The sequence below is a fragment of the Bubalus kerabau genome, chromosome 1 (genome assembly GCF_029407905.1).
Source record: "Bubalus kerabau isolate K-KA32 ecotype Philippines breed swamp buffalo chromosome 1, PCC_UOA_SB_1v2, whole genome shotgun sequence".
In the NCBI taxonomy this organism is placed as follows: Eukaryota; Metazoa; Chordata; class Mammalia; order Artiodactyla; family Bovidae; genus Bubalus; species Bubalus kerabau.
Genome location: NC_073624.1, coordinates 276,929,155 through 276,950,919, shown reverse-complemented (window position 1 = coordinate 276,950,919; position 21,765 = coordinate 276,929,155). Strand labels below are relative to the sequence as shown.

At 37.3% G+C, this 21,765-nt stretch overlaps 1 protein-coding gene across 4 annotated transcripts in view; it reads left to right on the top strand.

Moving 5' to 3' along the window:
* FBXL17 (F-box and leucine rich repeat protein 17) overlaps nucleotides 1-21,765 on the top strand; it is a 520,630-nt gene that overhangs the window by 176,831 nt on the left and 322,034 nt on the right. For 2 of the 4 annotated variants that reach the window (XM_055565814.1, XM_055565819.1), the window contains exon 6: nucleotides 5,168-5,298. In XM_055565814.1, the coding sequence (XP_055421789.1) occupies nucleotides 5,168-5,298 (131 nt within the window). The other 2 variants (XM_055565820.1, XM_055565817.1) reach the window with 2 other exon arrangements.

The window sequence follows — 21,765 nt, the reverse complement described above, 5'->3', positions numbered from 1 at the left end:
GACGAACTCCTTTTCCTATTTGGAACCAGTCTGTTGTTCCATGTCCAGTTCTAACTGTTGCTTCCTGACCTGCATACAGATTTCTCAAGAGGCAGGTCAGTGGTCTGGTATTCCCATCTCTTTCAGAATTTTCCACAGTTTATTGTGATCCACACAGTCAAAGGCTTTTCATAGTCAATAAAGCAGAAATAGATGTTTTTCTGGAACTCTCTTGCTTTTTCCATGATCCAGCGGATGTTGGCAATTTGATCTCTGGTTCCTCTGCCTTTTCTAAAACCAGCTTGAACAGCAGGAAGTTCATGGTTCACATATTGCTGAAGCCTGGCTTGGAGAATTTTGAGTATAACTTTACTAGCGTGTGAGATGAGTGCAATTGTGCGGTAGTTTGAACATTCTTTGGCATTGCCTTTCTTCGGGATTGGAATGAAAACTGACCTTTTCCAGTCCTGTGGCCGCTGCTGAGTTTTCCAAATTTGCTGGCATATTGAGTGTAGCACTTTCACAGCATCATCTTTCAGGATTTGGAATAGCTCAACTGGAATTCCATCACCTCCACTAGCTTTGTTCGTAGTGATGTTTTCTAAGGCCCACTTGACTTCACATTCCAGGATGTCTGGCTCTAGGTCAGTGATCACACCATCGTGATTATCTGGGTCGTGAAGCTCTTGTTTGTACAGTTCTTCTGTGTATTCTTGCCATCTCTTCTTAATATCTTCTGCTTCTGTTAGGTCCATACCATTTCTGTCCTTTATCGAGCTCATCTTTGCATGAAATGTTCCTTTGGTATCTCTGATTTTCTTGAAGAGATCCCTAGTCTTTTCCATTCTGTTGTTTTCCTCTATTTCTTTGCATTGATCGCTGAAGAAGGCTTTCTTATCTCTTCTTGCTATTCTTTGGAACTCTGCATTCAGATGTATATATCTTTCCTTTTCCTTTGCTTTTCGCTTCTCTTCTTTTCACAGCTATTTGTAAGGCCTCCCCAGACAGCCATTTTGCTTTTTTGCATTTCTTTTCTATGGGAATGGTCTTGATCCCTGTCTCCTGTACAATGTCACGAACCTCATTCCATAGTTCATCAGGCACTCTATCTATCAAATCTAGGCCCTTAAATCTATTTCTCACTACCACTGTATAATCATAAGGGATTTGATTTAGGTCATACCTGAATGGTCTAGTGGTTTTCCCTACTTTATTCAATTTAAGTCTGAATTTGGCAAGAAGGAGTTCATGGTCTGAGCCACAGTCAGCTCCTGGTCTTGTTTTTGTTGACTGCATAGAGGTTCTCCATCTTTGGCTGCAAAGAATATAATCAATCTGATTTTGGTGTTGACCATCTGGTGATGTCCATGTATAGAGTCTTCTCTTGTGTTGTTGGAAGAGGGTGTTTGTTATGACCAGTGCATTTTCTTTGCAAAACTGTATTAGTCTTTGCCCTGCTTAATTCCATATTCCAAGGCCAAATTTGCCTGTTACTCCAGGTGTTTCTTGACTTCCTACTTTTGCATTCCAGTCCCCTATAATGAAAAGGACATCTTTTTTGGGTGTTAGTTCTAAAAGGTCTTGTAGGTCTTCATAGAACCGTTCAGCTTCTTCAGTGTTACTGGTTGGGGTAACTGTATGTACCCCATATATGTACCCCATACATAACTATATGTACTATATGTAAACTATATGTAGATAGTTTTTTGAAATTGTGACTTCTTTCTGTCCTATTCATTCTAGAAGATTCAGAAAAACTTGGATTTTCCTAAGTCTGAAAAATAGGTTTCCTATCATCTCTCCCTGCTATCAGCACTTTAGTAAGTATTCAAACCTCAGTTACCTTCCCTAATTTGAGGGGCCCAAGTGGCACAAGTCAAGCTTTCTTTATTACAGACCTTGGTTGTATCTTCTCACTGTGTGCTGGTGGAGGCAGTCATTTTTCTACTGTGGAAAAATGTACATGAGAAAAGTTTACCTTTCAAGCCATTATTAAGTGTACTCTTCTGTGGTAGCAAGCACATTCACAGAGTTGTGATGAGATATATTACCGTGAGGGAGGCTAAGAGATAAAGTGATAATTCACATAGCAACTTTGTGTGAGAAGCTGTGCTAGACCTCAGAATATGTGTGTGTAGGAGGTATTTATGTGACTGGATAGAATTTTTATGATTTTGCATCTTCCTGGTGACAAAAATACGGATAGTTGAGAAAATAAAGTGACGCTGTGTATGTATCATATGTGGCCATATTTAACAGTTCACACACGCACATGGTTACAGGAAAATTCATCCTTCAAAATAGTTTTTCACAGCGCTGTGGTTCCATTTCATGTATTTCTGATTTTGCTGAGGTACAGACACGAGGCTACTGTCAGGATATGAGCTCAGCAAGCCCCCCAGTGCCTGTTACTCACAGAGGCTACTTGATTCTATACATGTTCCCAGGACAGTAGTGATGAAATTTTTTTGGGTGTTGGGATCAAAAGTACCCTGTAAAGAAAGCTAACTATAAAAATAAAGTGGCTTAAGAAAAAAAATTTTTTTAATTGAGATATAGTTGACTTTTAGATTATGGTAATACCACATAGTGTTTCAAAATTTTAATGGATTGTACTCCACTTATAGTTGTAACAAAGAGGTGTTTTTTAAAAAATATAGAAAATAGAGTACATTACTGAGGGGAACGTTTGAAGGATAACAAATGATTTAAGTGATGTCTGAAAGATTATGGGTTCCCTGGTGACTCAGTGGTAAAGAATCTGCCCGCCAATGCAGGAGGCATGGGTTTGATCCCTGGGTCAGGAAGATCCCCTGGATGAGGAAATGGCACCCCACTCCAGTATTCTTACCTGGGGAATCCATGGACAGAGGAGCCTGGTGGGCTACAGTCCATGGGGTCACAAAGAGTCAGACACAACTTAGTGACTAAGTGAACAACAACTGAAGATTATGGAAATTTATATTGCTATCTATTTTGTATTTTATGTAGGTTTTTTTTTTTTTTAATCGTTCCTTTTGTTACTGAAGAAAAATTGTTTTGTTTAATGCCAGCCTGCTTTATTTATGGGGAGAGGTAAAGACTAGGGCCATGTTCCGGGTATAAAGTTAGAGGCCACGGGCCCCCCGTCCGCCCTGGCTGTGGTGTTGGCTGCAGTTTTCAGACCGTGAGTGAGGAGGCTCTCGGGGAAGGGAGACCACAGTCAGCCCCGGTTCCGACTGGTCATCTGTATGGACGTGCGGAGATAGAGCAGTCTGGGCTTTGTTTTCTGTTTTTGACAAAGGTGAGTCTGTTCCCTTTCGTTATGCTTTGTTTGCCAAGTACTGGTGCAGTTCTGGTGTTGGGAAAGTCTGTGATGGCTTGAGGAGGAGCTTCGTGAGAACCATTTCTCCTTTCCAGGTCCTCCCTCCATTCTCGGGTGGTGTCCTGAGTCCCACCCTGAAGGTGGCTTCTGTGAACATCTCCTCTGAGAGGCCAGCTGCAGAGAGGTTTTCCTAAACCTCATTCTGAATGCTGGGAGTTGAGCCCTTGTGACAGAGGCCTGCAGTCACTGAGAAGGTGTCCCCTGCGGCGGGGGCCCTTTCCGTGTGTCCCGCCCCTCGCTCCGCGTGCTCCCGGTGGCTCTGACGGGCAGCAGCGGCAGCAGCGGCAGCAGCGCGAGGCCTCTCTGGGAGCCGAGGTGGAAGGAGGGTTTCCCACGCCGCCCGGCTCTCCAGAGCGGCTCTGTCCAACCCTGGAGCCCCAGCCCACACGCAGACGTAGAATAGATGTTAGATGTAAACTAAACAAAACAAAATGAGATAACAAATTCAGGCCCTTCCACATACTGGTCCCGTTTCAGATACTCAGTGGCCTCGTGTGACGAGTGGTTACTGTGTTGGACGCTAGAGAGAGAAAACACGTCGGTCACTGCAGAAAGTTCTCTGTAGACTGTTCCTTGTGCTTTGTCCTGCAGCAGCGGGGATACCAGCGTCTTCTCGGGTTTGAAGCTCACCTGACTCACTTTTGAGGCTTTGGCAGTCAGGTTATGCCCGCAAATCAGGAATCACCTGCTCCCCCTACAGAAGGACTTAGGGTGGCCTCGGGTAGACCGGCCTGTACTGGAAGGGCTCCCTGACGGCGCTGCCTGCTGCTGCTGGCATTCTCTGCTGCTGCTGTAACAATTGACCCACACAGCAGCTTAAAACAGCACAGATCTGTTAGCTCATGGTTTACTGGTGAGAAGATCAACACAGGTCCCATCAGACTAGAATCATCTGGCCTGTGTTCCTTCCTGGGAAATTTAGAGATGCTTTCTCATCCCTTCAGGTTTTTGAGGAAATTCACTTCCTTAAGTTGGTAGGTCTGAAAGTCCTGATGTCTTCTGGCAGCTCTAGAAGCTGCCCACATTCCTTGGCCCCGGGCCCTCTTCCTCCAGATGCAAAGCCAGAGAAGGCAGGTGGAACCCCTTTCACAGTTTAAATGTCCCCTGCATCTTCTTCAAACACATCTCTGACTTTAGCTAGGAAGTTCTCTGTTGCTCTGAATAATCCAGGACAGGCACCTTATCTCAGCAACTTGAATCATATCAACAAAATCTCTTTTGCCATATAAGGTGGCACATGAGAGCATAGATATCCTTGGGAGTGGTGTTATTGGGTCTACCAGATGCATCCAAATTAATTCTTTGCATGTTATTAAGCAAAACAGCTTATTTGAGGTATAGTTTATTTGAAGAAGATAATTAAGAGCCTGCCATCTTTATCCACCTTGATAAATATCACCAAGATATCTCTGATTAACAATTTGTTCATATTTTATCTTTTATAAAAAAGAAAACCTGTACAAAAGTAGTATTATCATGATAAATATCTGAAATCAATGTTAAAGAAAATAATCCTGTCAAATTGTAGGTAATTAATGTGATTGACTTAACAGCTTTCCCACATATTAGAATGCTAACTTTTGATTTTTATGATGCCTCAATAAAATCTGCTTGATTTTAATGTTTATTGCCATTCATTTGTTCACCTTAGATTTCTGACTCATTTCTTATTTATTATTAAAATATTATGTAACCATTTAATTTAATGATTCTAGACTATAGTCTATTATTCAGTGCAGTGATATTCTGTAATCAACTGTTCTTAGTAGTTTTTGAGGATGTAGTATTTATCTTTCTCATCTTTCATTTTATTTATCTCATTAGCTAAGAAACCTCTCCAGCTTGGACTTACGTCATATCACTGAACTGGATAATGAAACTGTGATGGAAATTGTCAAGAGGTGCAAAAATCTTAGCTCTCTCAATCTCTGCCTGAACTGGATTATAAATGACAGGTAACCACCTTAACATCTTAAAAAAACTTTTTCAGAGGGAAGCATGTGTTCTGTGTACCAAGCACTGATTATCATTGTAATATGGCATGTCTACTCTAAGGAAAATGTGATACAGCCGTGACTTTTAAAATAGATATTTTTAAGTTTTGAAAAACATTTAGAAGTATACTTTTAACCCATCCAGTTTTGGGGCTTCCCTAATAGCTCGGACAATAAAGAATCTGCCTGAAAGAGGAGACCCAGATTCAATCCCTGGGGAAGATCGCGTGAAGTAGGAAATGGCTACCCACTCTTGCCTGGAGTGGGTATTCTTGCCTGGAGAACTCCATGGACAGAGGAATCTGGTGGGCTACAGTCCATGGGGTTGCAAACAGTTGGACACTACTGAGTGACTCACACTTGCTTATATTTGCAGCAAAGTTTATGTGTTAAGATTCATATGTTTGCCTAAACAGTTATAATAACAGAAGTCTATTGAATCTTCTCTTTGTCACTCATCCAAGACGTATTGTTTATTTGTCATTTTAATACTTTTGCAACTTTTTGTGGTTGATTTTACTGTTCATTTATCAAGGAAAATGGTTCTGAGAAACTATTTCAAACATCATGCATTCAGATCTTTTCTCTAGGATGACATTTTGTTTTCTGTATAAATAGAATTTGTTTTGAATGTTAAAGTCATGTGATGGATAGTTTAATACGTAGTGTAAAGATGTGTAAAATGTTTTAAAAATAAGCATTTAAAAATGTTTTTAAAATAGTTTTAAAATAAACAGTGATAATGGATAGGTCAATTTTTCTCTGAAATATTGCATGAGGGGAAAAAATGCAAGAACCCTTGAAAATAGACTTCTTTGTAGTGAAAACAACTTCAGAGTACCACTATTCTGTGCTTACTCTGTGCTTGTCCGACTCTTTGTCACATTATGAACTGTATGTAGCCCCCCAGCCTCCTCTGTCCATGGGATTCTCTAGGCAAGAATACTGGGTGGGTTGCCACGCCCTCCTTCAGGAGATCTTCCCGACCCAGGAATGGAACCCACGTCTCCTGCATTGCAGATGGATTCTTTACCATCTGAGCCACCAGGGAGTCCTACTGCTGATTAGTTTAGGTGGGTTCTTAAATATAGGCATGAGATAAGGTTCTTGCTTAGTAGCTTTTCAAGAATAAGTTTTAAAAAAGGCCACCAAAAATATATTGCTTTCAAAATAGAAAGCCCTATTTCAGCTAAAATTAGAACCTATTTAGATTTAAATGCTTTTTTTTTATAAAATAGAGCAGTGATTTGTAAAGTTTGTGTCAGATAATGCTTTAAATTTAAGACATTTCCCCCTTTCACTTTTAATTTCCTTTTATCCTTTTAACAGTAAAACCATGTAGACTCCATTTTCCCCAAAAATGGCAAATTCTAGTGGCATTCCTATAAATTACCAGCATTGCCCTTTAAATTATGTGTGATAGCTTTTGACTTGGCTCTTTCTTAGTAACATTTTTCTTGAAAAATTTACTAGTCCAGAATTGGTCCATGGACATCATTTATAAAAGGTGTTTATTGTTTCTGAATAATAGTCACTGTGTGATGTGTATCAAAATCGGAAGAAAATTGATGAACATTTAAAAAATTAAATTCTTTTCTATAATTTACATTCTTCCACATGGTCAGTTATGTGACAAGTTTTAAAATAATCTTTTAAATGTTTTCCGTAACAACTGATAAAAAGAAGTACATGAAAAACATCATCCTGTGGTTTTAGGTGTTTAGTATTAGCTTAATATTTAGGTAAGCTTGTTAGTAATGCTTCAGATTGAAAGGTGAAAGCTGTGCCACAAAATGGATATGAAGACGATGGAAGAGACGCAGTACTTGGAGCCTGCAGAGGTCAGTAAGATGCAGTCCACATATGATCATAAGGGTTATCTGCTCAGTAAACAGGTTTTGCTTTTGCTTAGATTTGTATCATTTACACAGAGATACTCAAGGGTTTCCCATCTTCTGGTGCTTGAAATGCTTATGTAGTCATAACTGGGTTTTTACACATGAAAAAAAAGAGCAGCCTTCACCTTGCCTTTCCTTCCTTTTGGTAGGTTCCATCTGCTCAAATCCCTTTCCATAGTATTTCAGTTGTTTTTTTTTTCCTATTTAACTATAATGATTATTTAGTGTTTGATCCTAAATGCTGTACTGTAGAGATTTATTTGCAAGGAATGAAAGGGTATTTTTATGTTTTTAATGGAAAAGTTTGAATTAATTGAGAAAACATGCATTTTAATGAGGTTGAGCGGTAGAGCTTTAAAGATCAGACTCTTAGGTTTTAATTACACCACTTGCACTTATCCTGTGTACTGTAATAGGAGTTTCAAACATTAAAGCCCACTTTGCAGTGTCATCTAAATTAGTCCTCTCATTGTTCTTGCCATACTCTATCACTAAGCTAAGTAATATTTGTAATTATATTGGTATAAATCTAGGACTTCCCGTCAGACTTAATTATAATTTCAGCACTTAGCCGGGATGGGTTAGTAACCTTTCCCATGGAGGACACTAGAATGCACTAATGCATTTAGCCTATCAATTAGTGTCTGTTTTACATTTGTTCATTATTATTATCCTCTAGTAAATCAGGAAGCATTTATTAACCCCCTACTAAATACTTGGTGCTGTGCCTCAGACTGTGGGGCACTGAGTTCCTGCTGATCCCAAAGGCTTTCCTCTTTCTGTGATAAAAGACTTAATGAGTGAGATAATAGTGAGCCTTGTAAGGATAGAGGGAAGGAAAGTAACCTTTATCATCCAGGTAATTGATAGGCACTTTACACGTGTTCTCATTTAATCCTTTCAACATCTTTTGTTCTGCTGAAGGTCATACTATTCCTATTAAATTTAGCCCGTTTGTTTAATTTTTCTTTGACTTTTCTGATTGGATGTGTTTTTTCCATCTTTACTGCAGTAAAAATTGGATGGGGGCAGATAAGAAAAAGCAAATGGCTAATGAGTCAATTTCCATTTCATAGTTGGAATTCACACACAATTGACATTTATACATACATTCTTTTTTTTTTACACGTAACATTCTTAGTTTAAAAAAACACACAAAATCTCATTATTTTCTTTCATAATAAAGTTATAGTAGAACCTTTAGATACTATTTTATACCTAATGCCTATGAAAAGGATCTATGTTTAATGCTGCTAGCTTTAATAATGAATTCTTCACATGAAGATAAAGTTTGATACTCTTCTCAGATCTTTAGATATAAGATTTATCCTGGATTTTAAAAGATTTTAACAATAAATATTTTCGAAGTTCAAAATTTTAAAATATTTAGTAACTCAAGGTCTTTACTGTTAAGCGCACGGAACCTTTTAGCATTTTGCGGTTCTTGTATTGATCTGTGTGACTAAGACATGCTGTTCTTTATCTTTGTTTTTTAAAAAGCACTTTTTGTATTTAGAGAGTTAAACAGCATATTTTCTTGTATTCAGAAGGATGGTCCAGTAGTCATTTGACATTTACCATTGTTTTTGAATACAAATACAATCCAAGTGGTTTATAAAAAGAGGACACTGACTATTTCTATTGATGATTTAAATTAAACATCTGGTTATTATTTCTCCTGTACTCTCTCTGACTGGAAGTTTGTTGGAATGTTTACTTGTATTTGATATAATTGTTTTGCTATTTCACATGCAATTTGGTCTTCACTGTTTTATTTATTTTTTTTCTTTTTATGTTTGGTATAGAGTCCAGAAGCTGCATGACTTTTTAAAAGAACTAAATGGTTCTTACCTAGCTAGAGACGTATACTTTGAATTTGCAGTTTAAAACAAAATTGAATGTATTGACTCTGTTGAACACAGATAGGACACTTTCTTTAAGGAGTAATTTGCTGCGTGAGTCTTATATTTATGTAAAGGGAGCTGTTGCATCAGTGAACATCCTAAAATTTGAGGAGTTTTAAATCTGAGATTGTTGTGACCAGTTTCTTTTAAGTATAAAATAACATTTGCAATATGTTACTGTTTCTCTTTATATGTACTAGTGTTTAGAATAGTAACTATAAATGTTTTCTCATTAAATAGACTTTTAAATAACAACATTTTGAAATTGCAAATTGGCAAGCCAGAGTTGAGTCCAGTCCACAAAGCTGTTTTGTTTGGCCCATACAATATTTAAAAAATTGAGTAAGTTGCCAACTTTAAAAAATTGGGTCGTTCACGTAAAAATCTGAATTTGGGCCTTCTTTTGGGAAAGTTGCAGATCTAGCAACACTGGACCCACATTTTCTCATGTCAGCGATCTTTCCAGGATGAGTAATGGGCTTTTCTCGTCGGCCATTCTTCAATTTCTCCGTTATTCCCACCCAGCATGATCTAGTTTATAATATCCACCTGTCCCCATCTAGTCTACAAATTGAATTCTCCCTTATTGAAATTCAGAATATAAAGATTTTTAGGTAAGGATTTCTCATTTTAAATCAAATAGTTCTTTTTAAATTGAGTCTGATAAAATATATTAACAGATAATAGAGAGTTAATTAGTTTCCCTAAATTAGTTCTTTCTTATTTCAGACCTCAGAACTTTGGCCAACAGGTTGAAGTTACAGAGGGAGACAGAATTCAGCTTAAAATAAGTTAAAACCTTGGTTTTCATTGACTGCCTTCCAAAATAGAGAACTCATTCCCACTTACAGTTCAAACAGGGGTGTTACAAACAGTTTCCCGAATAACAGAGTTGAATTAGTATACTAAACTACCTCCAACTTCAAGTCTGTGATTCAAAGTGAATTTATTTACAGTGCTTAGTATTTGATTCATGATTCCTTTGTTTATAAAATTTAGAAAAGCCTAAGACTTTTCTTTTCTTTCTTTTTTTCTCTTCTCTTTTTCTTTGTCCACACAGAGCCCTTTTTAGTCTTTTAGGCACTCTGAGATTGAAGTCGTGGAGTGACAGATTACTCTACCGCCCCTTTCAGGGAGACTGACAGCACCCTGGCTCATGTAAAACTCAATGAGGCTTTGTATAAAGATTTTTCTAACTCCCTTGATCTTCTCTGGATGTTTATTCTGTTTCTTCTTTCAAATTTCCGTTGATTCAATAAAAAATGGTGACATTTAGAAATAAAGTTCAGAGAGGATTTGAGCAGGTGTTGGCGATATAAAATATTTGCTGAGTGCCCATTGTGTTTTATTTCCAAGAATTGTTTTGTGAACATATGCTATATATTGTTTTTATAAGTGTTTGAGGACTGGATGGATAATCTACCATCTTCCTGTGAATGTCATGTCACAGTGGACTTAGAATTTTATTTCATTTCAATCCCCTAATATTACTTAATTCTCCTAGAGACAGAGGTTTAAAGATTGCCCAAGTGGGGTACAAACCTATCCATTAAAATCCAGCAGGCATAGTTGAATTTGAGTCGGAGCATGTTTTGTTTTCTATTAAAGTTAAGTGGTCTGGAGGAGAGAAATACTTTTCACCTTGGAGTACTGAGTGTTAAGTTTGAACAGTTTCTCCTATAAAAGCACAAAAACTTGGAAATCAAGAGGCAGTAAAAATAGCGCTCCCGTCGAAGCAGCTCCGCGGTGGCCTGCAGAGACTGCGGAGCCTGCAGAGACTGCAGAGGTGCCTGTCTGCATACCTTTGGTGCCTAATAATGTGGCTGGGCTGGTTGGGTGGACTTTTACTAAAACTGAATTTTATTTATTTCTCTAATTTTACTGCGTAGTTTTGAGTATGTTCTGTACGTATTCAGATTTTTTTAAATGAATAACTGTATTTTACTGACTTCCGGGAGAATTGCAGGGAGAGAATTGAGTGTTTCTGAGCTAGTGACACTTGTTTGAAGCTGGCTTAGATTTGACCCTCTCTTTTGTAGTCACCGTTATTTGTAAGGCCGTCCCTAGAAGAACAGAATGATGCTGGGGTGAGTGTTCTTCCAGTCCCCTGTGCATGCATGTGTGCTGAGTCACCTCAGTCATGACCGACTCTTTGTGACCCCGTGGACTGTAGCCTGCCAGTCTCCTCTGCCCATGGGATTCTCCAGGAAAGAATCCTGGAACATTCTTTGTCATTGCTTTTCTTTGGGATTGGAATGAAAACTGACTTTTTCCAGTCCTGTGGCCACTGTTGAGTTTTCCAAATTTGCTGGCATATTGAGTGCAGCACTTTCACAGCATCATCTTTTAGGATTTGAACTAGCTCAGCTGGAATTCCATCACCTCCACTAGCTTTGTTTGACTAAGACCTATAGATTTTAAATATCTAAATTTTGTAACAAAAACATTTTTTTCCCCAACAATGCCATTTACAAATGCTCTTAATTTCTTCCTAACTTTATTGAGGAGAAGTAGAAAGTGTTGCTCATTTTTGTGTCTAATATCGCATCTGGCTCATATTTGATACCAAAAAGAATTTCAAGATGAATTTAGAATAGATATTTACTTAAGCATGTGGTGATGCACGTTTATTTTTGCAAATATTTTAGTTTCTATAGATGCTCTCTGTCAGTTGTAATAAATTAATCATTGCAGAGTAAAGGAGAATACTAGGTGCTATATACTTGGAGTAAGTATTACTGAGTTAAAAAGAAGGAAGTTAACTTCATTGAATGTTTTAGTACCTTTGGTAAAAAAAATAACTACCATAACTAATCTGTACAGTATATGTGATTTTTCAAATAGCTGATGATATTTTTCTATAGAACAGAAAGTTTCTCTGATGAAATGATGTGTGCTTTTATCCTCAGATGAAATTCAAATTAAAGGTACTTTTTCATTGTTTGGTATGTAGTGATACTGGATATCAGTTCTGATACTGGTTTTTTGAGTAATTCTAATTATTGAATGTCACTTACAGGAAATATTAATTAATATATGGCACTAAAGCATTTAACCTAGTACAGTTACTTGAAAGGAAAATCTATATGAGATCATCTGTATCTTATCTGTGTCAGCTGGGTTTGATATTTAACTCCAGTTCTGAAGATGAGATGGAAGCTGGATTTGACGTAGATGAGTTTGTCTTATTGATCCTCCATGTTTGCATTATTTTGTCTTGTGGAATAATGTCAATTTTTATGACAGTTCCAGCATACAATGGTAATTTTTAATTTCCACTTTGTCTTTGGTTCCTAGTGAGTGATGATAATGTATAAGTAAACATTTTTGTAAGTAATAATAATAGAGCTTTTATAGTATCATATTATTGGTATTCCTGGATGTGCTATTTAAATATTGTTACTGATTCTATGTTTTTAAGGCAATATAAAGATGAGTGAGTGTATATATTAAGCAGTTAGTTTGTGGGATTAAAAATCATGTTTTATATGTTATGAAATCAGAATTCATGATCAAATTATGGGAAAGGATGGACACAATTTATATGATGAAGAATGCACTGCTGTGCACTGGGAGGCTTCCTAACCTCAAACCCATTTTAAAATTACCAACATTGAACAAAATCTTCATCTTTTGATGAAAATGATAATTGTTTATTGACTGTTCAAATATATGACTTCCTGCCCTGCCTCCCCTTCCCTGAGGAGTTGTCTTATTCTTAATCCCCAACCAGAAATGGTAATTAAAATAACTCACTGTTGTCAAAATTTTAAAATGTATGATAAATGAAGCCCAGTAAATAGTTAAAATATGAGAAAGGTGATTAAATCTGACAATTTCCTTGTAAAAGGCTTGAGATGATAAATATCTCCTGTGATTAGTTATTAATTTTGTGCAAGAGATTTTGCTTCAGCCTAAAATATTTTATGAACAGTGGCGTAAAGAAATATCTTAGAAGATAGGTACACACATGTTTAACCAGAGGAAAAATTGCTGGAACTTGACTGGTAATAATTAAAAATGGCAGACTTGACATGTATGTGCCTGGGCCATTTTCTGTATGATGGCCCTTTTAGAAATTAAAAAAGAAGACGCGACGACATGAAGAATGACACAGTACTTTCAGCTTGAACCTTTTTGCCTCATGAAGATGGAAAGGTTTTATGTGTATCATTCCTCAACTGATAAAATATTTAATTTAAGGTAGTATAAAATAACTCCTTGCTTACTGAAGTTCAAAAGTTATCGAGACTTGTTTCATTAACAGTTCTAGTTGCACTGCGAATAATTTGCCTTAAAAAGAATGCGAATTCCTTTATTGTTAAGGAAAAGAGGAAACAATAATGGTGGTTGTAATGAGTGCGGTATCCCATCACTGTCGGCTGAATCCGTAGCCCTTCGGTCGACTGGCGGCAGACGACATTGTATGGCTGTGTGATGTTTTTTGCTCATGACTCTCTCCTTGTAAGGGGAACCCGCCTCTTTGTCTATGGCCCTCTGCCCCAACCTCAGCCCCGGGTACCTCGCATAGAGCTCAGCTCAGAGGAGTAATTTAATGCCTGTGTGTTGAGGGAATTATAAATGCTGCTTTTGTAAGATGTGTAAGTTTGTTTTTAAATTTGGCTTGAGCTCTGGTTAAAATCCAGGCAATTGGCTCCCATGTCCTCTTTTCCCCAGGCTTTATTTATTTCTGAATTAAATTGGTACTTACTAAAGTGAGGGCTCCTGTCCTTGTCTGGACTCAGGTGGAGCTTGCTTTCTGTAGTGCATGCTTCCTGTCTGAAAGCAGTAGCTCCGTTTCTTGGACCGTGCGCTCTGTGCTTAGTCTCTCGGTCATGGCCGACTCTTTGCAGGCTCCTCTGTCCACGGGGACTCTCCAGGCAAGAATACCGGAGTGGGTTGCTATGCCCTCCTCATAGGTTTTAATGTTGAATCATTGGCTTCTGTCTTTTGAATAGAATCTTTGGAATACTTTTAAATGAAGACCCAGAAACTTTGCTCTTCATATGTAATGATATCTTGTATTAATTGAAAAGAGGCAGAGGAGACAGGTACAGCATTTTTTTCTGTTTCTTGGTGAGAAGAGTATGGCTGTATGAGAAAACTGTTGCAAGTTTTTTCTTAATTCTTCCTGTAGCACTTTTGAGTGCTGCTGTTTAAGCGTATGTTTAATATTTGGTTAATTGTTAGTATGAACCTAAGCATACTGATTAAGAGCAGGTTCACATTAGAACAATTATCTGGTTAATTGCTCTGGTGCAAAAATAGGCTAAAAAATCATCAGAACATCAGCTTGTGAAAGCACTGGCAGGAGCTGCAGAACCACCAGGTGTCCCTACTGCAGATCACATCAGCAAAGCAATTAATTTAGGCTAATTGCCTTTCTGTTTGTTCAAGATGCACTTTGGAACTGTCTTTTGAAATCATGGCAGTTAAGATTAGTAAGCAATATAACGACAGAATGTTGGAATTGCCACTATTTTTCAAAAATGGTGACTGTTCCATATGAGCCTATATAGTAGATCTGTCACTCAGGTAGGACTTTGAGATAATTAAAGCAAAATTGGAATATGTTAGACACACAAGATTTCCTTTAAAAATAAATTGAGTAGATTATCTTTCCTGAACAGTAGCACAGGGTTATCTTTAATCTGTAATTATCGAGCCAAATTATCTAGTTTCAATAATGCCCACTAAGGAGGCTTGTTCACATAGGAGGAATGTCCCTAACCACCAAAGACGGCATTGGCTGATGGCATTTTCTCTAGACAGATGTGTATTTGGCTTCTTGTATGGCTTCTCATAACATAATCAGGATTTTTGAATGTCTGAAAAACCAGATTAGGCATCCCTCTGTTTTTAAAGTTTTCCTTTATTGAGTATTATAATTTTGTCAGCACCAATTTGTCTAAAATTGAAAATGACTTGAGTTTCCAACTGTTTCTTTATGAAGCCATGTTGTAAGTGAACCTCTGCTAAAAAAATGGCAAGTTTAGGAAATTAACCATTCCCCAAACCACTTCTCTGTTCACCATATTGTCAAACAGCAAGCAGCTATTTCCTTCATTTCTCTCCTTCCTTAAGGAGCAGTTCTTATCACGCAGTGTGTTTAGTGGCATATCCTGCCCCATGAAATTACCCAAAGCAGATTGTATTGTATTGTATTAAGGACTGTGGCTCTTGAAGTGAATCTTTTAGAGACATTCATGTTAAAGGAAGTTTTGGTAGCATTTATCATTTAGTGACTTTCTGTAGCTGTGACAAAAAATTTAGAAAGATAGTCATTAAAATGAGATTTGATACAATAAATTAAACTTCAAGTTTTGCTTTGGCATTCTACTTTTTGCTTGTTAGTGGCTATAAAAATCTTGTTCTTTATTTCTGCTTAAATCTGTATGACTAGATCTCTAAAGCCTTGCTGATGAACTATAGCACAAAATTATTTTTCTCTAGTGATCATTTTCATGGAGAAGAACAAAAGGATATTTAGTTTTTACAATGATATATTTTTCTTTACTTTTTAAAATAAAATGTCATAATTTCTAGAAGTGCAGCATACTGATCCAGATTTCTTGGTGATTCTATTCATTGTGAATTGTTTGACTAGAAAGCTACATGCTGAAGGTTAAAATATCAAATCAGATGAAAATAAATATACTGATTAGATTAAATAGAAAAATGTGGAGGACTCTTAGAACACAGAAAAACAAAGAAATCTAAATGATGGTATCAGTCACTAGGTCTGGATGTTGGTCTTCTTTTAAGTCTGTCATTGAAGCAACAGAACAATGTTCTCTAGATTGGGGGGAACTCAAGCTAGTTCTTCTTTTTGGTTTTAAGACATGAATTCTGCAGTTATTTATCGTTGAAAGGTGGCATAGGTGTTATAAAAGTTTGTCAATATTTCGCAGGCTTTAGAAGATTGCAAACTATAGCCACACACTTCACCCACAGCTGTGTGCATACCTGTGTGCATTAAGATGTAGCTCTCCTTACATCAGGAGGGCATCTTTCCCTAGCCCCTTGCACCTGCCCTGGCTTTGTGACTTGCTCTAACCAAGAGGATGCAGTGGAAATTTTGTGGGAGGCCTTCCAAGGTTTGGCTTCAAGAGGCCTTGCAACTTTTGTTCTTGCCTTTCTGGAAGCTGCTCCGCCTGAGGAAGCCCAGAGTTGTCTCTCTGAGAATGGGAGATCACCTGGAGATAGAGGTCTAGCCAGGGTCATCTGTCAGACATGTCCGTGAGGCCGGGTCAGACCATCCAGCCTCACACAGAACTTTGGATTCCTGCAGCCCTGTGAATAAAACCAGCAGGACTGCACTGCTGAGCCCGGTCCAAATTGTTGGTCCAGGGACCTGTGAGCAGATAAGGGTGGTTGTTAAGCTACGAAGTGTTGGTATGGTTTCTTACTCAGACAGTGATTTTGTAGCTGATCTATGTTGAAATTTCATAGTAAGTTGCCAAGAGTGTTTTATTCATTACCCTATTTAATTATCACATCAACTCTGTGACATAGGGATCATTGTATGCGTGTGTGCTAAGTCAGTTCAGCTATGTCTGACTCTTTGCAACCCCTATGGACTGTAGGCCACCAGGCTTCTCTCTACATGGGATTCTCCAGGCAAGAATACTGGAGTGGGTTCCATGCCCTTCTCCAAAGGATCTGAGCCACCGGGGGGAAGCCCTAGAGATATCATTATACTCTATTTTATAGATGAAGTTAAAAAAAAAAAAGACTCAGAAAGGTAAAGGATCTTGCGGACAATCACAACTAGTAAGTACAGTCAGGACTGAATGCAGATCTCCCTGACCTCAGTCCCATCTACCAAACTTCCCACGAAAGCTTATTCCAAGTTTTAAAATACATTCAGTTGCAATAAGCAGTTAAAACCTACCAGTAGAGTCTGTTGAATGTAAGTGCTAGCTAAATTGCATTGTAATAAAATAAATATCATTGATTAAATAAAATTACAATAAAATAACATCCATTTGAAGTTTATAGTGTTACTGTTTAATTTTGAGTATTCACCTAAAAAATGCAAGGGGAAAAAGTCAGGTTTTCTGAAAGGTATAGTGTGGATGCAAACTTAAAAGTACATAAGTGAAGGGCATTGATTTTAGATGTATTTAAAACAGTTTTCCGTGTTTCATATTATCCAGAATAGAACCTTTTCTACCCTATTCTCAAGTTAGGGAGAAGTGGAAAGAAGGAGTCCACCTCTTAGAAGAATTATGGCTGAAACTTAATCACTGCTATGTTTGTCTTTAACATCTGTGTTTTTTAATAATAAGTCTTGTAAGGACATAACTTCTATGGCTTATAGTCAGTAAACCTATGACAAAAATACCACAAAAAATTCCACAAATAGAAGTGGAAGTCTTTTCATGTTTTAAACACTTTTACGTTTAATTTTAAGTCTCACCTTAAAGACCATGCATCAGTAAACTAGTTGAGGCTAGCAGGTGGTTTTGATATGTATACCGTAGCTCCTCTTACCATTTGCTACAACAGCACACTAATCACACCTGCCTCGGGGTTTTATTGCCTGTTAAACAAAGCCTGGAAACATTTCCCTCCGTGACTTATTATGGTATTTTGAGAAGTTGTTTCATTTGGGAAATACAATTTCCATTTGTTTTCCTTTTAACTTGAATTTAAACTCGGTTCTTATTTTTGGTTTTGATTAATCTTTTTTTTTTTTTTCATTAGCAAGTTACCAATATGTTTTAGTATTTTGATGTTTTGTTGTATTACACACACACAGAGAGATTAATATTTTGTGTGAATATGTACCTGGAGAATCTCACATTTGGAGAGAGAGAGTAGGTTGAATTTTTTTCTTTTAGTTTTAATTTATACTCAGATGGATTGTAAATTTCTTAGAAAGTGACATTGATAACCGCATAGGAATTAAAACTGTATCTGGGAATTTTGTCTTTTCCGTAGTCCTGGGCTTCTAACCAGAAGTTTAGTAAATGTGTGTTGACTGATTACATGGCAATACAAATAAACCTAGTGAGCATGAGCTAGTGTTCAAGGTAAAAGAAAAAGAAAGTGAACTGTTCATATTGGTCAAGAAATAGAGCAAATCAAAATAAGTCAGTCTAAATAGTCAAGTTCATGTAATGAGTGTAGACTTAACCTTTAAAAATGCTTTATAAATGTAATTGAAAAGTTAAAGAGGCACAAACTGACTTCTCTAACAGAGTGGTGGTTTATGAGAGAGGTTCATGGATACAGTTTTAGTGTGACAACATGTTAACCTTGCTGAGTTAACAACACTGAGTGAAGGCAAAGGGAGAGAAACCTGGAAGAAACATGATATCCTTGCGGCAGCAATTTATTTGGAAAAGGGACAACAAAATATGTCATGACAATGCCCTGGCTTTCATCATTAAACTTAGTAAGGAATTTAAAAATGAGACAAAACAGAAGAGTTTTCTGTAACATTTTTTTTCCTGCAGATTTATAGACATTTATTTGTTGGATAAGTATCTTCAAAGAAATACATATTACTTATCATACGGTCAATATTTTGCATACTGTGTTCTTATTGGAATTACCAGTGTTTAATAATTTGTAGCTTTATATAGTTGTCCATCTTCTTCTTGTTCCCAAGATTTTTCTTTTACAAATTTATTCCCAGTACCAAGACAGCATTGTTAGGTTATAGAGGAGTTTTTTTTTTTTTTTTTTTTTTCCTTTTTGGTGATGGCTTTTGGCATTTGTCTCCAAGTACAAATGTAACAAGTAACAGTGAAGCTTGTTAGAGGGGGAGAAGTATGAAGTATCGCGGGGCAGGCTCTGACAGATGTTTAGACATCTGCAGGGGCACTGCGGCTGCTTGATGCTGGCTTCCTGTTTTGAAATGTAGCTGTTTTAAAAGAGACAAGGTCAGCATAACTTTACACTCCTGTTGCTACTTGTATGCTTTCCCCACTGACAGTATCTTTCTAGTGCTTCATTTGAATGGTCACTAACTGCCACTGTTAGTTGTATCTTATATTTCAATCTTCTAAATAGGTTGTGTATGCACACTGTTCTCAGGTAAAAGAACTGAGTTTGTGGTGATCCACACTGATGAGCTTGCCAGTACACATGGGGGAGACCATGGAATAGTGAGTAATTCAAGGTAGCAGGAAATCCTAACATGTGCTCTCCATGTTTTTAGTATTAATTGGCATTGATTTCATTTCATTGTTGGGAGGATAGTGTCCTGTAAGCATTTAGGTGGAACAAAACTTCTAGGTTTAAACCTGGACTGATAATCTTCAGTGCAATTCATCCTCAGGCAGGTAATCAAAAATATTCACGCTATTTTGAAAGTTCTTAATAAAGCTGTTATTTAAAAGTGCTAATCATATACAGGTGAAAATTCCAGAATATACCCAAAATGTATTCTAATCATCAGTATCAAGCTGCGATTATTTGAGAATCACATTTGCAAGCTAAGTCCATTTAAAATAAATACTCAGTCTTAGTGTAAAAGTAATTCTTTTAAAAGTGAAATTACTGTTTTTAATTTCAAAAGAGTAGACACACCGAGCTGGGTTGTTTGATTTCAAGTATTTGTACAAGTGAAACTTAACTTCCAAAGACTTTAGAGTAGGAAAATTGACAGCTTTTGACTTTATATTTTAAAGGCTACGTAGTGGAAATTTTTGTTCAAATTAAATTTCTATGTAATTTGATGTGACTGCTTTTGACATTCACAAATTATGTCATTCATTTTAACATGCAAATAAGAAACCCAATGACTTTGGGATTCAGCCCTGAAGAGCTCTCACAGGTGCTTAGGCATGTTACCTCTGTCTCCACCAGGAATAATGAGATGATCCCTAAATGAGATGTTGCAGCTTTCCCAGAGGAGAAGGCAGTGGCACCCCACTCCAGTACTCTTGCCTGGCAAATCCCATGGACGGAGGAGCCTGGTGGGCTGCAGTTCATGGGGTCGCTAAGAGTTGGACACGACTGAGCGACTTCACTTTGACTTTTCACTTTCATGCATTGGAGAAGGAAATGGCAACCCACTCCAGTGTTCTTGCCTGGAGAATCCCAGGGACGGGGGAGCCTGACGGGCTGCCGTCTATGGGGTCGCACAGAGCTGGACACGACTGAAGCGACTTAGCAGCTGCAGCAGCAGCTTTCCCAGAAGCCCTTGTAGAAGGAGTCTTTTACCCTTTCTGATCCATGACAGAGCATTTGATTCCCAGGAAGTGTGCCCCCTTTAATTTGTGTCTTCTTTCCTTACTTAGAGCTGTGATCCCTTTTACTTTTTTGTTACTATAGTCACTGGTGACATTCTCTCAGTTCCCCCTTAGATCGTCTTGCATTCCTTAAGTCTGTAGAATATTTTCTTTTATTGTTGTCAGTGTCACTGATGACATTTTCATCTGATTCTTGACATATTCATTTTATAAAACATGGCATTGTAAGGAGTTTTTTGGGCAGTGACATTTCGGAAAACACTTGCCAGTGGCTACCAGAGAAGGTCAGTTAGACGCAGAACAATGAAATAAATTTCTCTGAAAGTCTTCTCTGCAGTACTAATGAAGAGGGTTTGCGGAGGACTATGGAAGTTGTTGTTATTGTTGGCCCAGACTTTACCATTGTCATTCACTATATAACCTTGGTAAACTTATTGAAGTTCTCTTTTATAAAAAAAAACAAAACAATAAACTTATTTAAGTTCTCTTTTATAAGATTGGGGTAATGAGAACCTACCATAGTGAAATGTTTGGAGGCTTAATCATGTTTCAAAAGCACCTTGAGTATGAATCATTAGTTCATTATTAGAATGGTGGCTTGGGTGGTATCATCCATCATCGATGCTTTATCACCATTGTAGCCTTATGGTTCCCTGCAAATTGACAGCAAAGGTCTTAAATCAAACGTTTTAAAGACACTGGCAGATTCTTGAAGGCTGCTTGCTGCTTATGGTGTGCTGACACTGCGGTGTTCATAATTACCTGAGGAAAATAAGGTGTTTAGTGTATATTCATTTTTGTATATTTTCGTAAACATCTCTATTTTCAGATTAAATGGGTGAAGTGTTTTCAGATTCATAAATTGAGTTTGTTTTTTTTAAACAGCGATCCCTACTTTTGTTACCATAAAATAAAATGCCTTAATACATAGCTACTTTACCTCTGTGAATGTTTTCACTTGCAGTTTGCATCCAAATTTATTTTAATATTACACTTTTTAAAAAATATATTTTAAGATTTTCTACACATATACACATACTCACACATGCATCATGGAATAAAGAGATTAAATGAAATTCAAAATGTCTCAGGAAGCAGGGCTTTCGATTTCTAATTTCTATTTCAGTTGAAGAACTATAATGACTGAAAATTAAGGAAATTAACTGTTTACTTTGCGTGTTTATGTGTAATTCTGTGTCTGATATACTCCATGAACCCTAGGGTCTGATCTGGACGTAGTCTGAAAGGACTAACTCAGCCGTCTACTGTGCGCTCCTGGCTCTTCATCTGGTGCATATGCATGCGTGTTCTTTCTTTTTTTTTTTTTCCTCCCATCTTCTTACCACTTCTTCCTTCATCTTTCATCTGAATCTATTTGGTTAACAGATTAAATCACATTCTGGCTATCTGACATTCAAG